Source organism: Rana temporaria, chromosome 7, assembly GCF_905171775.1.
Source record: "Rana temporaria chromosome 7, aRanTem1.1, whole genome shotgun sequence".
NCBI lineage: Eukaryota > Metazoa > Chordata > Amphibia > Anura > Ranidae > Rana > Rana temporaria.
Genome location: NC_053495.1, coordinates 42,434,651 through 42,454,078, shown reverse-complemented (window position 1 = coordinate 42,454,078; position 19,428 = coordinate 42,434,651). Strand labels below are relative to the sequence as shown.

General features: G+C 43.4%; 1 protein-coding gene across 1 annotated transcript in view; it reads left to right on the top strand.

Moving 5' to 3' along the window:
• CACNA1D (calcium voltage-gated channel subunit alpha1 D) overlaps nt 1–19,428 on the top strand; it is a 462,312-nt gene that overhangs the window by 188,493 nt on the left and 254,391 nt on the right. Inside the window, exons 4-7 of the mRNA XM_040359270.1 lie at nt 4,875–5,014; nt 10,132–10,283; nt 13,686–13,838; nt 16,967–17,163. Of these exons, the coding sequence (XP_040215204.1) occupies nt 4,875–5,014; nt 10,132–10,283; nt 13,686–13,838; nt 16,967–17,163 (642 nt within the window). The remainder of the gene's footprint in view (nt 1–4,874; nt 5,015–10,131; nt 10,284–13,685; nt 13,839–16,966; nt 17,164–19,428) is intronic.

Genomic DNA, 19,428 nt, shown 5'->3' with positions numbered 1-19,428 from the left:
TACAAGCCACATTTGGCATGTAATTTTATTTTTTTGGGGGGGAGTGGGGGCTTCTGTAGGAGTGGGACTTCCTACTTCCACCCAGGGACCGCCTAGGCGACTCCTTCTCTCGCCTTAGGCGGCCCCTCCCTTTAGGCAATCTCCTGGGACACGTGACAGGTTTCATTGCTGTCACGGCCGGGTGCCCACACTATGAATGGAGGAGCCGGCCGGAGAGGGAGCTCCGGGCACCCGCGCCACTGGACTATGGGCAGGTAAGTGTCTGTTTATTAAAAGTCAGCAGCTACACTTTTTGTAGCTACTGACTTTTAATAAACAGTAAAAGGCTGGAACTTCGCTTTAAGTGGGCTGTATAAGGTCTTAACTGGCAGAAATGAAATGTTTTATTATCCAAAGTTAAAATAACAAGGGCAGAAGATTTAATAGATGGAAAGTTGAAAAAATTACTGAAGGTCCACTTCAAATAAATGAATGAAGCCAGTCAGCATGAAGACCAGGTAATTGCAGAATTAGAATTAGAAATGGCGGCCTCAATGTGTTTTATTGGAATGATTTCCTAAATCTAAGGTGTTTAATCCTTTACGTATTTTATTTAATTATAATTTGAAACATCTTTTGGGTGCTCCATCACACTTTGAAAGTGGTATTTAGCTTTTTTTTTTTCAGTTCGGTTTTTTAATGTGTTTTCAAAGTAGAAGACAAGTAAACAGATGCATAGAAGGCGCAACTGTTTTCCGCTAATGGAATACACAGTAGTATAGTACGCTGTCAGAATACAAAACAATTTTCTTGAGCCACAAAGGCAGCTGAAATGGGGGAATGCCATTTTAAATTAGAATGAGTAATTAGAAAACATCACAAACACAATACAAAAGGCAAGTGAATGGGGTATTTCGCTTTTGTTATTATATGTATTATTGCGCATGTGCAAAATATTTTATATTAGTTTTGTAACTGTTTGTTTTTGCGTTTGTATTTTCTCATTGTATTCATATGTTGACCTGTGCGGAGGTTAAACATCCTTAGCATAGCCTATTGTGGCCATGCATTATTTAACAACTTACAGTACCAGACATACGTAGTATTCCCCAGATGAATGGGTATAGCATATATAATTTATAATGTTCATGTCAGTTGTAGGTTCTCAGTGCAAACACTGTCTTTTCTTCTCCTATTAATAATGAAAGCGCTTTCTGTGTCACTTCCAATTTGCTCAGTAGGAGCTTTCCTGTTCTTTTTTTGTGCTGTTAATTCTTTACATTTTCTTCTGCTATGTGCTTCAGCCTGCGGCTTCTGCTTGGCTCTGAATTTTTTATTTTTTTTTCATTTCATTGAAGTTTGTAATTCGGAAAAATGACTGATGGAGTGGGCAAGACGAGATTTTATAAAGATTACTCTTAATTTGTAACTGATGAGACAGATATGTTATTTGAAATGGGTACTAATTACAACAGGAATGGATGGGTTCCTTCTTACAATTACACCACCTATATAAAAAGGAGGAGGATGAGTTTCGCTTTCAAAGTTTTGTAGTTTAAAAATGTATTCTGTATTAAATGCTCAGAAACTGAAGTCTGTGGGGCAGGGGCAGACTGACCCATCGGGCTCTCGGGCACCACACGAGGGCCCGAGGCCATTAGGGGCCCCATGAGAGGCCACTTGAAGCGGCTGTAATAATATGGCTAACGACGCGCTGCTCCCTGCCAGCCCCTCCTTCCCTCCCGTCTGCCGCAGGTGCTTGTACTGTACGCGACATCACCTGGGATGGACAAGAAGAGAGGAGGGGCTGGCGGGGAGCAGCACGCCGTTAGCGGTATTATTACAGGCATCGGTCCCCCTGTGTGCTCTCCCCTTTACAGTGTCCCACTGTGTGCTCTCCCCCCCCCCACAGTGTCCCCCTGTGTGCTCCCCCCAGTGTCTCCCTGTGCAGGTGTGGCTTGAGTGTGGGCAGGGACACAGGGGGCCCCATGATCTTCTATTGCCCGGGGACCCTCATGAGTTGTCAGTCTGCCCCTGCTGTGGGGTTGATTTACTAAAGTCAAAAACGTTGTTCACTTTACAAGGGAAGTTGCACTTTAATTTGTCCCAGCACTTAATGAATACTTTAGGTGATACTAAAGTCTTGGTTTTTCATTTAGAAATAACAAACGTTTTGTACTTACCTGCTCTGTGCAGTGGTCTTGCACAGAGCAGACCAGATCCTCCTCTTCCAGTGTCCCTCCCTGGTGCCCCTGACCCATCCCTCCTGCCGCGTGCCCCCAGAGCACACAGCCTACTATGGGGGCACCCAAGCTGAGCCGCCGCTCTGTATGTCCATTCAGACACAGAGCTGTGGTTTGGCCCCACCCCCTTTCTCTCCTCATGGGCTCATTGACTTTGATTGACAGAGGCAGGTGCCAATGGTGCCGCGCTGCTGTCTCCGCAAATAGGAGCGAAAGTCCCGGGCAGTCGAGGCTCTTCTGCAATATTGCTGGATCAAAATGGGATCACATAATTATTAAGGGGGCTGCTGCACACATAAGTTTTTTTTTTTTTTTATCTTAATGCCTAGAGTGCATTAAGATAAAAAATCATTCTGATTTTACAACCACTTTCACCACATTCACTAAGCTTTGGGGCAAATTCCCTTGCAAAATGTAACTTCCTGTGTAGATATACAGAGACCAAGGTACTAAACGGCGCCAACCTTCTGTACCTTTGAAAGGAAACAGTTGACAGATGCCCCGTACACACGATCAGGAATTCCGACAGCAAAAGTCCAATGTGAGCTTTTGAAGGGAAATTCCGACCGTGTGTATGCTCCATTGGACTTTTGCTGTCTGAATTTCCACCACCAAAAGATTGAGAGCTGGTTCTCAAATTTTCCGACGGAAACAATTCCTATCGGAAAATCCAATCGTCTGTAGCTATTCTGACGCTCAAAATTCCCACGCGTGCTCGGAAACAATTCGACGCATGCTCGGAAGCATTGAACTTCTTTTTCTCAGCTCGTCGTAGTGTTGTACATTACCGTGTTCTTGACAGTCACACAAAAGTTCTCTGAACTTTTGTCCGTGTGTATGCGAGCCACGCTTGAGCAGAAATCCGACGGAAAAACAATCCAGGGTTTTTCCGATGGAAAATCCCATCGTGTGTATGCGACAATATTTTCGACATCTTAAATGAAGGCCTTTTAGGGAGCTCCTGTTGAAACTTTTCTAGACATTTCCAACCCGAAAAATGCCCGAAAGTAGACCCAGAACATGCTATATCTCATTTGACTTGGAAAATCTAGCAATCTTTTAGAGTGAGAATTCATGACCTGGTAAAGGGAGCACTCAAATTAATCACAATTCAGGTAAGTAGGAATGGTTGGTTTCAAACCATTGGATCGTATTTGTTTTTTCTTAGCTTTTAATAGACATCACCTTCCTATTGATTGATTTTCTTCTTCCAAGCCTGGTCTGTCCTCCTGCCACCATGACCCTCTTAATGGAATGGGCTGACTGAAAGTGATAAAATTGATATTTATTTTTGGATGTATGTCTTTCTTTCTCAGCAAGTCTTATTTCACCAGCATAAGAATTAATTAGATGCTTGTTGCTGGCTGCACTAGTCGAGGAAAGTATAGTTTTTGTCTCGCATTATTTCGGCATCAGAACACTGACCTACTTTTAACTTTCATTTTCTATCTCTCACAAGTTTCGGGAGAAAAGCCTAATCCAGATTAGTTTGTCAGGTTTGAAGCCATGTCTGCTCTTTCTCCAGCATATGTATTACTCAGGATTCATGCCGTATAAGTGCCACATGCTTCAGAATAGAACATGAGGAGGGTTTAATTAACACAGAAAAAATGCAAGTTTGCAAGTTTAAGTAATATATAACCAAGTCAACAATTGAAACAGTGGCCAGGCTTTCATTCATGCCATTGCCATTGCCATTTTATTCCTTAGGGTCTCTATTAAAATATATATAATTTCTGGGGGTTCCAAGTAATTTTCTAGCAAAAAATATTGACTTTAATTTAAGAAACAAGTGCCAGAAAAAGATTTGGACTTTAAGTGGTTAAACTTACTGCATTTACACACAGACTTTGCTCTAAGAAGGAAGTTAGTTACAATGTTTCATATTGTTACAAACTTGGCAGACTGCCCAGATGTTTTCTTTATACACACACACACACACACACACAGAAGTTTATCCCTTTGATCTAAGAAGGAAGCGTTAAGCCTCGTACACACGACCGAGAAGCGCAGCGCCTTAGGCCCCTTTGACACTGGGGCGTTTTTCGAGTGTTATTGGAGCGAAGCCTCATCTGCAATCCCAATGTGCTGGTAAAGCACTGCTAAGACCCTAAAGTTTTAGGGCATTTTTGCAGTGCCTCAGTGTGAAAGGGTAAGGCATTTTTACAGCGCTTTCAATTCATTTCAATGGAGAGGGGCATTTTTGGAGCATTTTTTTCAGCGCCCAAATGCTGCTCCAAAGATGCTGCTTGCAGGAAAGGGTCCATTGAGATGCATGGAGAGTGTTTTATGAGCGTTTTAATAGCGCTATTTTTAACGCTAAAACTTTGTAAAAACGCTTCAGTGTGAAAGGGGTCTTAGTTTGAAAGGATGAGGCTTCTTTCAGGCGCTTTACAGCCATTTTTTTTTAGCACTAAAGCGCCTGAAAAGTGCCCCAGTGTGAAAGGGGTCTGGCTAGGCCAAAATTTGGACAGGAATGTTTGGATGCTGCAGCAGCTGATAGGTGAGAATGGAGACAGCCATTATTATAAATATGAAAAAAAAATAAAAATGTTTGATGTAAAATAAAAAGTTATGCTAACAGATACATTGATGAAAATATGCATAGTTCTCATTTAAAAAACATTTTCTTTTCTTTCTCTTTTTTTTCAGGAAAAAGTAGAGTATGCCTTTCTCATCATTTTTACAATTGAAACCTTTTTGAAAATTATAGCATATGGACTAGTCATGCATCCCAGTGCATATGTACGGAATGGGTGGAACTTGCTGGATTTTGTTATAGTAATTGTAGGGTAAGTATTCTTAATTGCGCTTTATCATCTTTATTAGGGAAACTGTTTTGTATGTATTTTGTGACCATGATTGTTTTCAATTCAACATTTAAAGTATAATTCAGAATGAAACAAAAATGTACTTTATATTAAAATGGAAGTAAACTTCCATCACTAAACTTTACCTATAGGTAAGCCTATAATCAGGCTTATTTATAGATAGGGCCGGCCCAAGACATTGTGCTTCCTGGGTCCAAGAATGAAATGCTGCCCCGTTCAGTCTTCAGTGCCTAGCCCAGGGGTCTCAAACTGGCGGCCCTCCAGCTGTTGCGAAACTACAAGTCTCATGAGGCATTGCAAGGCTGACAGTTAGAAGCATGACTCCCACAAACAGGCATGATGGGACTTGTAGTTTTGCAACAGCTGGAGGGCCGCCAGGTTTAGACCCCCTGGTCTAATCTCATGCATGCATTAGAGCAGAAAAAGGCAGGCCGGGCGTAAGGCCGGCTGCACCACCTTCTCCATTTGTACCCAATAGAAATGCAAGAATCGCAAACTGCACTCGAACTAACTGTACACCAATAAGGAGATATTTACAGTACGTGCAGCCAGTCACATCACTGGCGCATGCCTCTAAAGGAACGGCCGCCCGTGCCATTCCTTCAGAGCCCTGTGTCGTGAATGGTGGCTCCCGTGCGCGCCCGTAAGCAAGACGGGTAAAGATTGAAGCAGCTTCCAGCGTTGACAAGTTTCACATACCGTATTTATCGCGGTATAACGCGCTCCCGCGTATACCACGCACCCCTAAAGTTGCCCCCGAAATTCCTGTAAAAAAAAATGTTATATGATTTTATTACTTACAGTTTTGGTGTCTTCCCAGCGTCCATCGTCCGGTCCGGCGTCCGTCTGCGGCCTCGATGGTGTCCTCCCGGCTTCTCCAGCGCGTGCCTCAAGTCGAGTCCCCGCGCTCAGTTCGAACGCCTCCGCCGACATATACCGAGTGCAGTACACTCGGGTACATTCGGCAAGGCTCGGCTTCGCTCACGCTCTGTGCCGTTTATGCGTGAGCACGAGCGAAGCCGAGCCTAGCCGAATGTACCCGAGTGTACTGCACTCGGTATATGTCGGCGCAGGATTTCAAACTGAGCGCGGGAAGCGGCTATCGGCGTATATCGCGCACCCACGATTTTCCCCTTATTTTAAGGGGAAAATAGTGCGCGATATACGCCGATAAATACGGTAACTGTCGCACCGATTTTGAAAGTGGTTCTTGCACTACTTTTTTCAAGTTCAGGTGTGACTTCAAAGTGGGCTTCAAGGGAAGTTGCACAAATTCAAAGCTGCGTTCGGTGTGATAGAAGGCTTAACATACAAGAGATTTAAGAGGAAATTCACTCAGCACATACAGTCCTAAGGCTTCGTACACACGACCGAGGAACTCGACGAGACAAACACATCGAGTTCCTCGTCGAGTTCAGCCCTGAAGCCGCCGAGGAGCTCGGCGGGCCGAGAGCTCCCATAGAACAACGAGAAAATAGAGAACATGTTCTCTATTTTCTCGACGAGTTCCTCGGCGGCTCCATCGGGCCGAAAGTGTACACACGACAGAGTTTCTCGGCAGAATCCGGCTCTGACCGAGTTTCTCGCCGAATTCTGCCGAGAAACTCTGTCGTGTGTACGAGGCCTTAGAGTTCATGCAGGGTTTGCATTATACAGTCAGTTTAAATGTAGTGTCATTTAGGTTTGTTCAGATGTCATGGTAATTTGAGTGATTGCTATATACAGTCAATGTAACACAAGACAATTCAAGATTTTTAAATAGAATAATAATAATAATAATAATAATAAATTCAAAAGTAAAATATATTACCTTACCATACGATGCTTGCTTCATTATTTTTTTAAACAGTAAATTTGTATTACATTTTGTAAATAAAACCAAAGGTACAAATGACATAAAGTAATCCAATGTCAGTAACCAACAAGTTTACAGAACTAAGCATATCAGAACATATATATACCCATTATTCCACTTGGGCTCAGAATGTAACAGGTACCTTGTCTATTGAGAAAAGGTATAGAAATACAAAGAGTGATATTTCAAATACAAATAATAACCAGTAGAAGAGCTACACTTAAAGTGGCTGTAACCCTAAAAAAAAAAAAAAAAAAATGCTCCTGTCCCTTTAACCACTTCAATACCGGGCTTTTATACACACCTCATTACCGGGCCTATTCTGGCACTTCTCTCCTACATGTAAAAATCATTATTCTTTTGCTAGAAAATTACGCAGAACCCCCAAATTATTATATATGTTTTTTTAGCAGACACCCTAGGGAATAAAACGACGGTCATTGCAACATTTTATCTTGCACGGTATTCGCGCAATAATTTTTCAAACGCCCTTTTTTTGGAAAAAAATTGTTTCATGAATTAAAAAAATAACAAAACAGTAAAGTTAGCCCAATTTTTTGGTATAATGTGAAAGATTATGTTACACCGAGTAAATAGATACCCAACATGTCACGCTTTAAAATTGCGCATACTCATGGAATGGCGCCAAACTTCGGTACTTAAAAATCTCCATAGGCAACGCTTTAATTTTTTTTTACAGGTTACCAGTTTAGATTTACAGAGGAGATCTAGTTCTAGATTTGTTGCCGGCACTCTAACGCACGCGGCGATACCTCACATATGTGGTTTAAACGGCGTTCACATATGTCGGCGGGACTTACGTGTGCGTTCGCTACTGCGCGCGAGCTACCGGGGACAGGGGCGTTTTAATTTTTTTTTTTTTATTCTTTTATTTATTTTTTAACTTATTGTTTTCTTTTTTACACTTCTTTTCTAATTTTTTTTTTTTTTTTTTTTTTACTTTTATTCCTATTACAAGGAATGTAAACATCCCTTGTAATAGGAATGTGTGTGACAGGTCCTCTTTATGGAGAGATGCGGGGTCAATAAGACCCTGCATCTCTCCCCCAGGCTGGAAACCATGAGATCGGTGAAAAAAAATTCACTGATCTCATGAATACTGTTGCTTACTAGCCGCAATCGCGGCTTTGTTTACTTACGGGGACCCGGGCGTGACGTCATCACATCGCGCCCGGGTCCTCCGACGGTCATAGAGATGACTGGTGACCATCTGGTCACCAGTCATCTCTATGCTTCCTGCGAGCGCCGGACGATTCTTTCTCCGGGCCCCCGAAGGCACGGGAGAGCCCGGAGAAGCACCGGATGGCGGGAGGGGGGGGATGTCCCCTCCCGCCGCCTGTAAGAACGATCAAGCGGTGGAACCGCCGCTATGATCGTTCTTATGCTGCGCAGAATCGCCGGCAGAACAAAAGAATATCTGGATGATGCCTCTGGCTGCAGGCATCATTCAGATATTCACCCGCAAAGCCCAGGACGTCATTTGACGTCCACCCAGGATGGGAGATCCCATCTGTGGACGTCAAATGACAATGGGCGGGTATTGAAGTGGTTAAGGCACGAGATATAGCACAGTGCTTTTGCTATGTCAATTGTCCCTTTCTATGTTCTACAGTCTATGTTCTGACCATGCTATCAGAGAAAAGCAAGGGATAAGGGAATAGCCGCTCCAGGTGGGAACCCAAACGAACATCCACCAATGCAGACAACTCAGGTGCAGGCAATGCATTTGGCAAAGCAGGAACACAAATTGTCTCTGGACAGCCGCACTCTGAACAAGCACTAGTTTCAGTGCGAAACGCATCAGCAGTTGGGTTTTATTTTACTTTGCTGTGACTTGTAGTGCTGTCCTTCTTTTAATAAAGGCTACAATTTGTTCAGAGTGCGGCTGTCCAGAGACAATCAGAGAAAAGCAGCCGTGATAAACGTAGTCAGTTTACAGAGGGGAAGACAGGAACAGGCATGATCAGCCACGTGGCTGTTCCTGTCTTCCCTTCTGTAAACTGACTACATTTATCATGGCTGCTTTTCTCTGATAGCGTGGTCAGTTTATGTGTCTCTGTCATTCAGCTATCTCCTCAGCATCTCTGCATCCCCACTACTCCTGCTCCCTCTCTCCCTGTCTCTTCCATAGTCTGTATGAGAGCTGATCTCCTCCCCACCCCTCTCCTCCCCTGTCTGTGTACTTCTATTTCCTTGCTACAGGCTAATGCCTTGAGTACTAAGAAAATACCTATACTGGCAATTAATTAATACTAATCACTGCAGTTTTGCGGACACATAACCTCCCTCTGCCATCTTGCATTCATCAGAGGTAAATCTCAGCCCCTCCCACTGTACTCGCTTACTTGGGAAGGTATGCAGAGTAAGGTCACATGACAGGGCAGCAGGGCTCTGCAAAGACATGTGACTTTACAACCACTTTAAGAAGGAGTATATCCTAAAATTAATTCACTATTAATAACAGTAGTGAAAGTGTTCAATTTTGGTTTTACAAAGCTCTCTTAATTGTTTTGATGCTTACATTATTATAAAAAAAAATATCTAATGGTCTCATCTCCAGCACGCAGGGGGCGGGCATCTGACATTTTACACTGCATAGAGCAGGGAGGTGAGTGTAATCTGAGACCTGAGTGGAGGGAAAGGACATGCCCACCTCTGCACAGGGAAACATGCACAGCTGAGGCTGCCAATCACATTCTGTGTGTTGGTGGGGGGTCTCCCAAGATTCTGTGGTGTTGGAGTAACCTTGTAAAAGTGATTAATGCAGATAGCTTGAGGGTAGAGGGAAGAGAAAGAGATCACACTAGTTGCTTTGGATTGAGGCAAATACACAATTGAGCAATGTGCTCTGTTAATTTTTTATTTTAGAGGTTTACAACCACTTTAGGGAGCCTCTGACATTTTTACTTATGTCAGAACTTCACTGACAAATCACGAAGGCCAACCACATGACTAAATGCCTCAACACTTGGGTACACGTTCTCTGCTGAAGAGAAAGTTCATATTGCAACAGTGATCTTGTGATCAACTGCCTTAGGATCCTACATCGGTTCCTCCAAGGCAGGTAAGTATTTCAGGCCTCTTTTCTATATATAAAGTGGAAATGAAGGTTAGGTGGGTCCTCTTGTGTTTGCTTGTCTAGGTTGTGTTCATCTTATGCTTAAATTCTGCCTCTACTTACCATTTCTTTTGTCTGCTCTAGATTGTTTAGTGTAGCTTTGGAACAACTCAACTTTGGAACCAAAGAAACCGAAGGAGCAGGCCAGGCAACTGGGAAATCCGGAGGTTTTGATGTGAAAGCTCTGAGAGCTTTTCGTGTATTACGTCCCCTCCGATTAGTGTCTGGAGTACCCAGTAAGTCTGTTCAGCATGTATAAGCAACTGCAGTCTTTGTAGCTGCTGAGGAAGAACATGTCTTAATATGTTAGCAGGACATTCCAGAGCTTGCAGGTTATCAATTGCTGACTATCTAGCTGTAAATCTGTATAAACCTTCTTTGAGATGAATTTACCTGAAACAATTAGTGGGCCAGATTCACAGTTATCTGCGGCGGCGTAACGTATCCCCTTTACGTTACACCGGCGCAAGTTTTCAGCGTAAGTGCCTGATTCACCAAGCACTTGCGTGTAAACTTACGGCGGTGTAACGTAAAGCCGTCCAGCGCAAGCCCGCCTAATTCAAATGGGGCGTATACCATTTAAATTAGGCGCGTTCCCGCGCTGAACATTCTGCGCATGCTCCGTTAGGAAATTTCCCGACGTGCTTTGCGCGAAATTATGGCGCCCCGACGTATTGTTTGAACGGCGACGTGCGTTACGTCGTTTCTTATTCCCGGACATCTTACGCAAAAAATAAATAAATTTGAAATTCGGCGCGGGAACGACGGCCATACTTTAACATGGCTGTTCTAAAGATAAGCCATGAAAAAGCAGGCCTAACTTTGCGACGGGAAAAACCGACTAGCGACGACGTAAGAGATTGCACCGAACGCGCGTATCTTCGTGGATCGCCGCAATCAGCTAATTTGCATACCCGACGCAGGAAAACAACGCAAACTCCACCCAGCGGCCACCGGAAAATTACACCTAGGATCCGAAGGCGTACGAAGCCGTACGCCTGTCGGATCTTAGCCAAAACCCGTCGTCTCTTTTTTGTGAATTACAAATAAAGATACGACGCGGCAAATTTGAAAATATGCCGGAGTATCAGTAGATACTCCGGCGTATTTCCTCTGTGAATCTGGCCCAGTATTACTAAATTTAAAAAGGAAGAATGAAAGTGGTAAGTTGAAAAGGGTAGATACTGGCCTGGATTATTTATCCATATTAATACACATTATTGAAACCAATATAATTGTAGAATAATCGAATGAAATTCAATGATAGATTAAAATTATACAAACGTGGGTGTTGCAGCTTTTTAATTTAGGACAGACTAGGTTATGTTACATAATAATAATAATAATATTATGTTTTGGGGTTTTTACCCACATCTGACACACAGGGGCTTGATTTACTAAGGCCCCTTTCACACTGGGGCGGGAGGCGCGGTGGCGGTATAGCGCCGCTAAAAATAGCGGCGATATACCGTCGGAATTGCAGCGGGATTCGGCCGCTAGCGGTGCGGTATTAACCCCCGCCAGCGGCCGATAAAGGGTTAATATCGCCCGCAATGTGCCTCTGCGGAGGCGCATTGCGGGCGGTATTTCCGCGGTTTTCCATTGTTTTAAATGGGAAGGAGCGGTATACAGAACGCTCCTCTCACCACTCCAAAGATGCTGCTTGCAGGAGATTTTTTTCTCTCCTGCCAGTGCATCGCCTCAGTGTTGGGCCCCGTACACACGACCGAGTTTCTAGGCAGAATTCAGCCAGAAACTCGATGGGAGCCGTATTCTGCCGAGGAAACCGGTCGTGTGTACACTTTTTGCCGAGGAAACCGACGAGGAACTCGTCGAGCCAAATAGAGAACATGTTCTCTATTTCCTCGTTAGTCAATGGGGAAACTTGGCTCGCCGAGATCCTCGGCGGCTTCACATGGAACTCGACGAGCAAAACTATGTGTTTTGCCCGTCGAGTTTCTCGGACGTGTTTACGGGGCCTCAAAGTTTTTCAGGCCGTATAGCAGCGCTATTTTTATCGCTGTACCGCCTGAAAAACTCCTCAGTGTGAAAGGGGCCTAAAGATAAATAAATAGACTGTGCAGTTGCTCCAGAGCTTAGTAAATAAGGTAAAGCTTCACTTTACAAAGAGTACTCAATCACGTGCAAGGAAATAAAAAAAAACAGCATTTTTGCTTGCACATGATTGGATGATGGAAGTCAGGAGAGCTTCTGCTCATTTACTAAGCTCTGGAGCAACTGCTCTTGCCTATATCCCCCTCTTCTTGGTTTCCATGTTGGCGCTCCTGGATTTTCCCCCTGCCAAGTGTCCCCCATAGCAAGCTGCTTGCTATGGGGGCATTCATGCATGCATGCTCCTGTACTGGCTGGCTGTGCACTGATACACAGAGTATGGCTCGGCCCCACCCATGCCCCCTCCTCCGTGGTTGTGATTGACAGCAACGGGGGCCAATAGCTTTCACTACCTCTCAGTCCAATGAGGACAGAGAGAGATCCCGGACAGCCGCTGCTCTCGCGCACATCGCTGGATTAAGATCGAGCTCAGGTATGTATAAGGGAGACGAGGGGGGGGGGGGGGGGGCAGGTTCTTTACCTTAAAGCAGGGGTCTCCAAACTTTTCATACAAAGGACCACTTTATTGTCCTTCAGACTTTAGGAAGGCCGGATTGTGGCCAAAAGGGGCAGAAAATGTCAGGAGCCCAGGGTTGGTGCTCAAATGGAGGAGGAGTATTCCCCCTAATAGTAGGAGGAATAGTATCCCATCATTGGTATCCGTGGAAGATATAGTGCCCCAGTGTTGGTGTCAGTGGGAGGAATAGTGCCTCATATCAGTGGAAGGAATTGTGCCCCAAGGGCCGGATTAAGGCTGGCAAAGTGCCACATCTGGCCCTCGGGCCGCAGTTTGGAGACCCCTGCCTTCAAGTATAAGTTCACATTTGGGAACACCCATTTTTAGAGTGGAACATGTAACTTGTTCCTAATGCTGCATCCGCTGTGCGATCAACCAATGCCAGCAGTATAAATGCATTTTTTTACCTTCTAAAAAAGTTAACTTATCCTTTAATGCATACAATGCATTAAGGTAAAAAAAAAAAAAAAACTTGTACCTTCAGAATCACTTTCAGGCATTTAGAGTGTTTGCATATAGAAATACATTTTATGTTTTTTTTTTTTATGCCATTTGTCAATTAGAATTTTTAACTTTTTTTAAGCTTTAAGCTTATATTTAGTGTCTCATTATTGTTGTCTCATCTCCTTTTCTTCTATTGTCTGGTTTTATGTTTAACATTGATCGCTCCCAGCATCAAAGTTTTTTTTTCCAATTAGTCTTCCCCCATCTTATAAATCCAGAATATTGTGCTTTAGTTGCAGCATTTTAGTGAGCAATCTAATTTTCTTTTTCTACTATAATCTCTGTTTTGTCCTTGCAGGAATTTTCAACACATTTTCAAAGTGTCGGTTTCCCAGCAGCCCTAATAATTATTCAGCCAGTGACCATAAAACTGTTACTATATGATATCCATGCTGCATTATATATGTCTTAGTAATTCTATTGCATTATGTATTTTTATAGTCAAGGCATAATCCAGCATCTTTTCATAAATGATGGCCTTTCTCTCTTCTATTTATTTTTCTAGGTTTACAAGTTGTCCTGAACTCCATAATAAAAGCCATGGTTCCTCTGCTGCACATTGCTCTCTTGGTCTTATTTGTTATAATTATTTATGCTATTATTGGTCTAGAGCTTTTTGTGGGAAAAATGCACAAATCCTGTTTTTTCTCTGGCACTGGTAGGTAACAGAAAATATGTGCTTTTTTTTACTTTTTAAAGTAGACCTTTACCCAATAAAGATACTTATTTGCATCTGGCTCCTCCCCCTCCCCTCTTCCACAATTAAATTTACAAAAGGTGTTTTTTTTTTTTTTTTTTTTTTGTTTTGTTTACAAACTTTTATTGAAAAAATAGATAGTGGTACAGATCAATATAAAAAAGAGTCATTATAAAAGTTACGATTAGCTTATATAAGAAACAGAACCAATGAAAGGTACAGCCATTGACATATAAGGTAATAATCATCATCAAAGATAGGGGTCAATTAACAAAAGGTGTTTTTTTTTTTGCATTTCTGACACTTTTTGTGCTGCAGCGCAACACTTCCTTCTGTCTTACCTAGGTGACAATGACCGTGCCAGATTCTGAGCATTCATAGATGTGCCACTGGGCTTCGGGCCCTGCTGGAGACCTGCGGCACATCTGCACACTTGTGAGGGTTTTTCCAGGCATGCGCCAAAATGACACAGGTATGAGGTCCTGTATTTCAAAGTGTCTGCGCATGTGCAGGAGCCCCCCTTGCATGCACAGATCAGCCCTGGCAGCTGAGACCTTCAGCACATCTGTCCACATACTGCATTTTTAAAGAAGGCGACATTTTTAAATAGTGACATTGGATGGCATGGAACTATAATGGATCTGCGCTAACAAAATGTAAGGAGAAACAGTTCCCACAATGGCCAACTGTATTCAACAGCTCATTTTTCAGTGCAAGATAATAAAGAGAAACGTGCAGTTATGATTGGTTGCTGAGGTAACTGCATGGGCAAAGCACGGGTTTAGTGGTAAAAGAGAACTCCCGCGCTGTCAGTAAACCAAAGTAGGGGGGGGGGGCACTGCTGCAGACACCTGAATGAATGAATGACTTGTATAGCGCAACTCATGCGAACTGAATCGCCTCTGGGCGCTTTTTCCAGCCAGAGTCTGCTTGGCTGGTGCGGTCATTTTACCCCGTAGGATCATGACACGCTTGGGACACACAGTCATACACACAGATACATATATATACTGGGCCAATTTGGACAAGATCCAATTTACCTACCAGCATGTCTTTGGTGATCTATCCCAGGCATAAAAAAGTGTCAAATGTTGTAAAATGATGGTGTCTGCGCTGTGTGACAAAAGCTAAAGGGGGGGCAGTGTTACTGTTGAACACACTAGGTACATAAAACTCAAAAAAGTCTATAATAAAGTGAGCCTGCTATTGTGAACAATGGGTGCTCTAGATGCATCGAATCTTCAAAAAATGTAATAAAATACGTAAAACAAATAACATCAAATCAAAAATAAAATAAAACACGGTGACAATATGTGTAAAACTTTACAAATGAATAAATATATAAATAAATAAATAAATATATACGAGCCAAACAGAATTGGCATATAGAGCACACGCGTGCAAAAAAGTAATATAAATGAGATGAGAGTGAAATACTAGAAAGAGTCTCTAGTCTAGATAGTGGTCCCCAAGCCAGGTGTTGAGGAATGGGTAACTTCAGTGTGCAAACACCTCCTGTGATTCTTAGCCGCTCACCTCACAGCTGTTAGACTAACAGCCTTACAATCCTCACATAAGTACACAACAGTAGTTATGGTAAGCCTGGAGTACGGCTAGGAGACCCGATCCCGATTGGTCACATGTGGAGAGACAACAGAGGAGTAATAGTGTAACCTAGCACTTCTTTGATGTGGTGGCTGCATTCGTTTTTTATTTTTAGGCTAAGAATATATTTAGCAAGTAGAGAAAAACACCTGTTAATCTTACTAGGAATGTAGTGTCCTTGTCACCTTCTGAATGCTGAACTGAAAGCACAAACAATTCTATCTTCCTTGTGTAAAGTACTAAACCCCCCACCCTTCCACATAATGAAGATGAAGAGAGTAAGGGCGGCCATATGTGGATCATGATTCAACCAGTTCAGCAGGGACTGGCTGAATTTCAATCCATGTATGGTCAGGCTAAGTTGATCCAGCCTGTTAGGTTTTTCCTGAATGATCAGTGCTGACAGCTATTATCGGCAACACTGATCATTGTATTCTGAGGGTGAGAACATTTTCCACTCAATTAGCTGATTGAATGAAAAAATAATGATAATATATAGCCACAAGACATATTTTAAGCTCAATCTGGTTAACAACGACTCCCGCAACATGTAAAAGCAACCAGCTGCTAATTAGTCACTAGAATTGCTTTTTCATTAAGCATCACCGCCCGAAAAAAAAGATACTGGTATGATACCTGTAACTGCAGGCATCATCCTGGTATCACCACTCAAAGTCCAGGATGGTGTATGACGTCCTATGGGCAGGAAGTGGTTAAGTAATGGCAAAGGGTTGACGAATATATAGGTCCATGAGAAATGTAAAAACTGGTCCATGAGAAATGTACAAGTGTGAGAGTTGAAGTGGTTAAATATGAGATTTTTACCCAAATTATGAAGAATTGAGCCCTTATTAAGAACACTAGAATTGAGAGAATGTGACGCAAGATATTCAACACACTTTTTTTATTTTCATTTTACACCTAAAGGGTAAATTCACCTTTACAGCAAAATCTGTAAGGTGAACTTACACAGTACCCCCTCCTCACCCCCCTCCCCAGTTCCGCTGACCTGGTGTGTGGCTATCTCCCGTTCTAAGCCCCAGTATAGCCGCATCAGGGGTCCGGGGCTTAGAAATCCCCTTGGAATTCACGTGTCTTCTTCCCCGCTGACAGGTCGGGCTACGTGGGTTCTGATTGGTCGGCTCCACCCATGTGACAGAGCTGACCAAGTAGAATGCTCCAAAACGTCCCTCCTTACAGGGTACATTTTGGAGATTCAGCTGCAGGGATTTCTAAGCCTGGTCCCCTGGCGTGGCTATACCGAGGCTCAGAACGGGAGATCGCCACTCTCCAGGTCAGCGGGACTTGGGGGTCCTGTGTAAGTTCACCTTACAGATTTTTCTGTAAAGGTGAAAATGACCCGTTAAGTGACTTTTTTCTATGTGATTAATTGCACTTCGCAAAGTTTCTCATACTTGGTATATAGTTATGTATAACATTTGTGTAATCATGTAATTGCAATATTTTTTTATTTTAATTTACAGAAATGCTATCCGAAGATGAGCCGGCGCCATGTGCGTTCTCAGGGAGTGGGCGTCTTTGTCCTGTCAACGGATCAGAATGTAAAAGTGGATGGGTTGGACCTAATGGAGGCATAACCAACTTTGACAACTTTGCCTTTGCAATGTTAACTGTATTTCAGTGTATTACAATGGAGGGCTGGACAGATGTTTTATATTGGGTAAGTTAAATCCTGTAGATAATAATGAGAAGTCATTCAGGCTACCCTAACAAATCTACATATACTTGATTGGCTGACAGAAAATCCAATCTTCTCCCAGATGCTTCCTGACAAGAAATACCCCTGTGAAAAAAAAACATTGTTAACCTATTACCCTGCCATTAGCTCAGTAAGTACCTGTTTTTCCCATGCAACCCGCTCACTTTAATGCCTCCCCACCTCCCCAGGAGCACATTCTCCCTCACTTTTTCTATGTTTCTAAATACTTGGTTCAGCTATTGGGGGCAACGATATTGCCCAATACTTCCAAGTTTGAAAGATCCTGGAACTTACTCCTCTTCTTCTAATGTGTTTGGTGATTAGCTTGGCATTGTCACATTGGCAGAGATAGAGTTCTAAACCCTGTGTGAGCTCCAGCTAGTGCAACCCTGAACTTACAGAAGACTTCCGTTCCTAGCCACCGAAGGGGTGAAGGAAAGGTGAGTATTTGCTTCTGGTTAGGTTTGGACCTTCACCATCCCTGTAACATGTGACATCACAGACACTAGCCTCAGTATTTACACCTGCTGACTTTTAATAAACCGACACTTACCTGTCCCATGGTCCAGCGATGCGGCCACCTGGAGGCTTGCTCCTCTCCCCCTCCTCTCCTCGGCACCGTCATCGTAACTGTGGGCACCCGGCCATGACAGCTTACGGCTTCACGGCCGGGTGAGTCGCTCTGCGCTCTCCTATTGGCCAGCCGATCTTCTGGGACCTGAGTTGTGTCCCAGAATATGCTGGCAGGGAGGGGCCACCTAGGGCGAGAGTAGGAGTCGCCTAAGCAACCCAAAAAAGGAAGCAGGAAGTGGGACAGGAAGTCCCACTAAAAGTAAGGTAAACACCCCCCCCCCCCCAAAAAAAAAATGACATGCCAAATGTGGCATGTCGGGGTGAGGAGTGCTTAAAGCGGAAGTTCCACTTTTGGGTTCCACTTTTGGGTCGAACTCCGCTTAAACCCATCCATTTACCAGTTCCAAAAAACTGTTTAATTTCCGGCATGTGCCAGAAATGTAACGCTCCCATTGGTTGTGCTCTCAACCAAACTGTCAAACCATTCATTGGCTGGTGTCATAAATGATCACATGTGCAGCATCATGGCAGTTATAGATTAAACAGAGGCAGATGGCAGCTCCCTTGGCTGGAAACGATAGGGGGGTTACTTACACTTTAACTCCTCCCTATGCAGGCGCACATACCCTTAAATGATAGATCAAGCACCAATGCTGCTACATGGGAAGGGGAGTGAGTCACATGTCCTCCTCCCAGAAGGGCAAAGCAATATGCTTACTTACCCCCCCCCCCCCCAGCTGTACCTACCCTTTGCTGCTCTGCTTCTCTAATCAGCCACCAAGGGCAAAAAGAAGAAGCCTTGTGTAAGCTCTTTGTCATTACTTGCATTTCACACAGGCTGGAGAACACTGTCCCCACTTACATGTGACAATGCTAGACCAATCACCAAGCATCAATGCCATTACATGGGTCGAAGGGGAGTAAATAACGTACCCCCATACCTGGGAATGCTGAGTATTTATCTTTATTTTTTGACTAAATAAAGCAGTGAGGGAGCAAGATAAAGCTAAGTACAGGTATATGCTGCCACAAGCTTACACACAGCCTGTGGAAAACTGATCACAGCCATTTTGATAACCAGATAAAAAAACAGGCAAATAAAGGTACACCAGCATGCTAATTTATTTAAAGTCCGATGTGTGTGTCAGGCCTCGTACACACAACGAGTTTCTCGGCAAAAACCAGCAAGAAACTTGCTGTTTTGTTTTTTTTGCCGAGGAAACCGGTCGTGTGTACATTTTTCGACGAGGAAACTGTCTAGGAACTCGTTGAGCCAAAAAGAGAGCATGTTCTCTATTTCCTTGACGGGAATGGAGAAAATTGGCTTGTTGTGTTCCTCAACAGCCTAACAAGGAATTCGACTAGCAAAACGATGTGTTTCGCCCGTCGAGTTCCTCGGTCGTGTGTACGAGGCCTGACAGTGCTGGGCCAGTAGATGGTTTGGTGTTATTTAAAACACTGTGAAGTAAGATTCTCCTCCGGGGTGCTTGAACCTAATGAAGGTGTGATGTTGGTTGGTCCTATTAGGGTTCCAGGCTGTGACCTCTTTTAAAGTGACAAAAAAGATGCTTCGCAGGCATCTAAATTTCTCCAAAATTGGATTTATCTGTTATCTGTGAACTGTTAACTACAAGAAAACTCATTAAATTTACC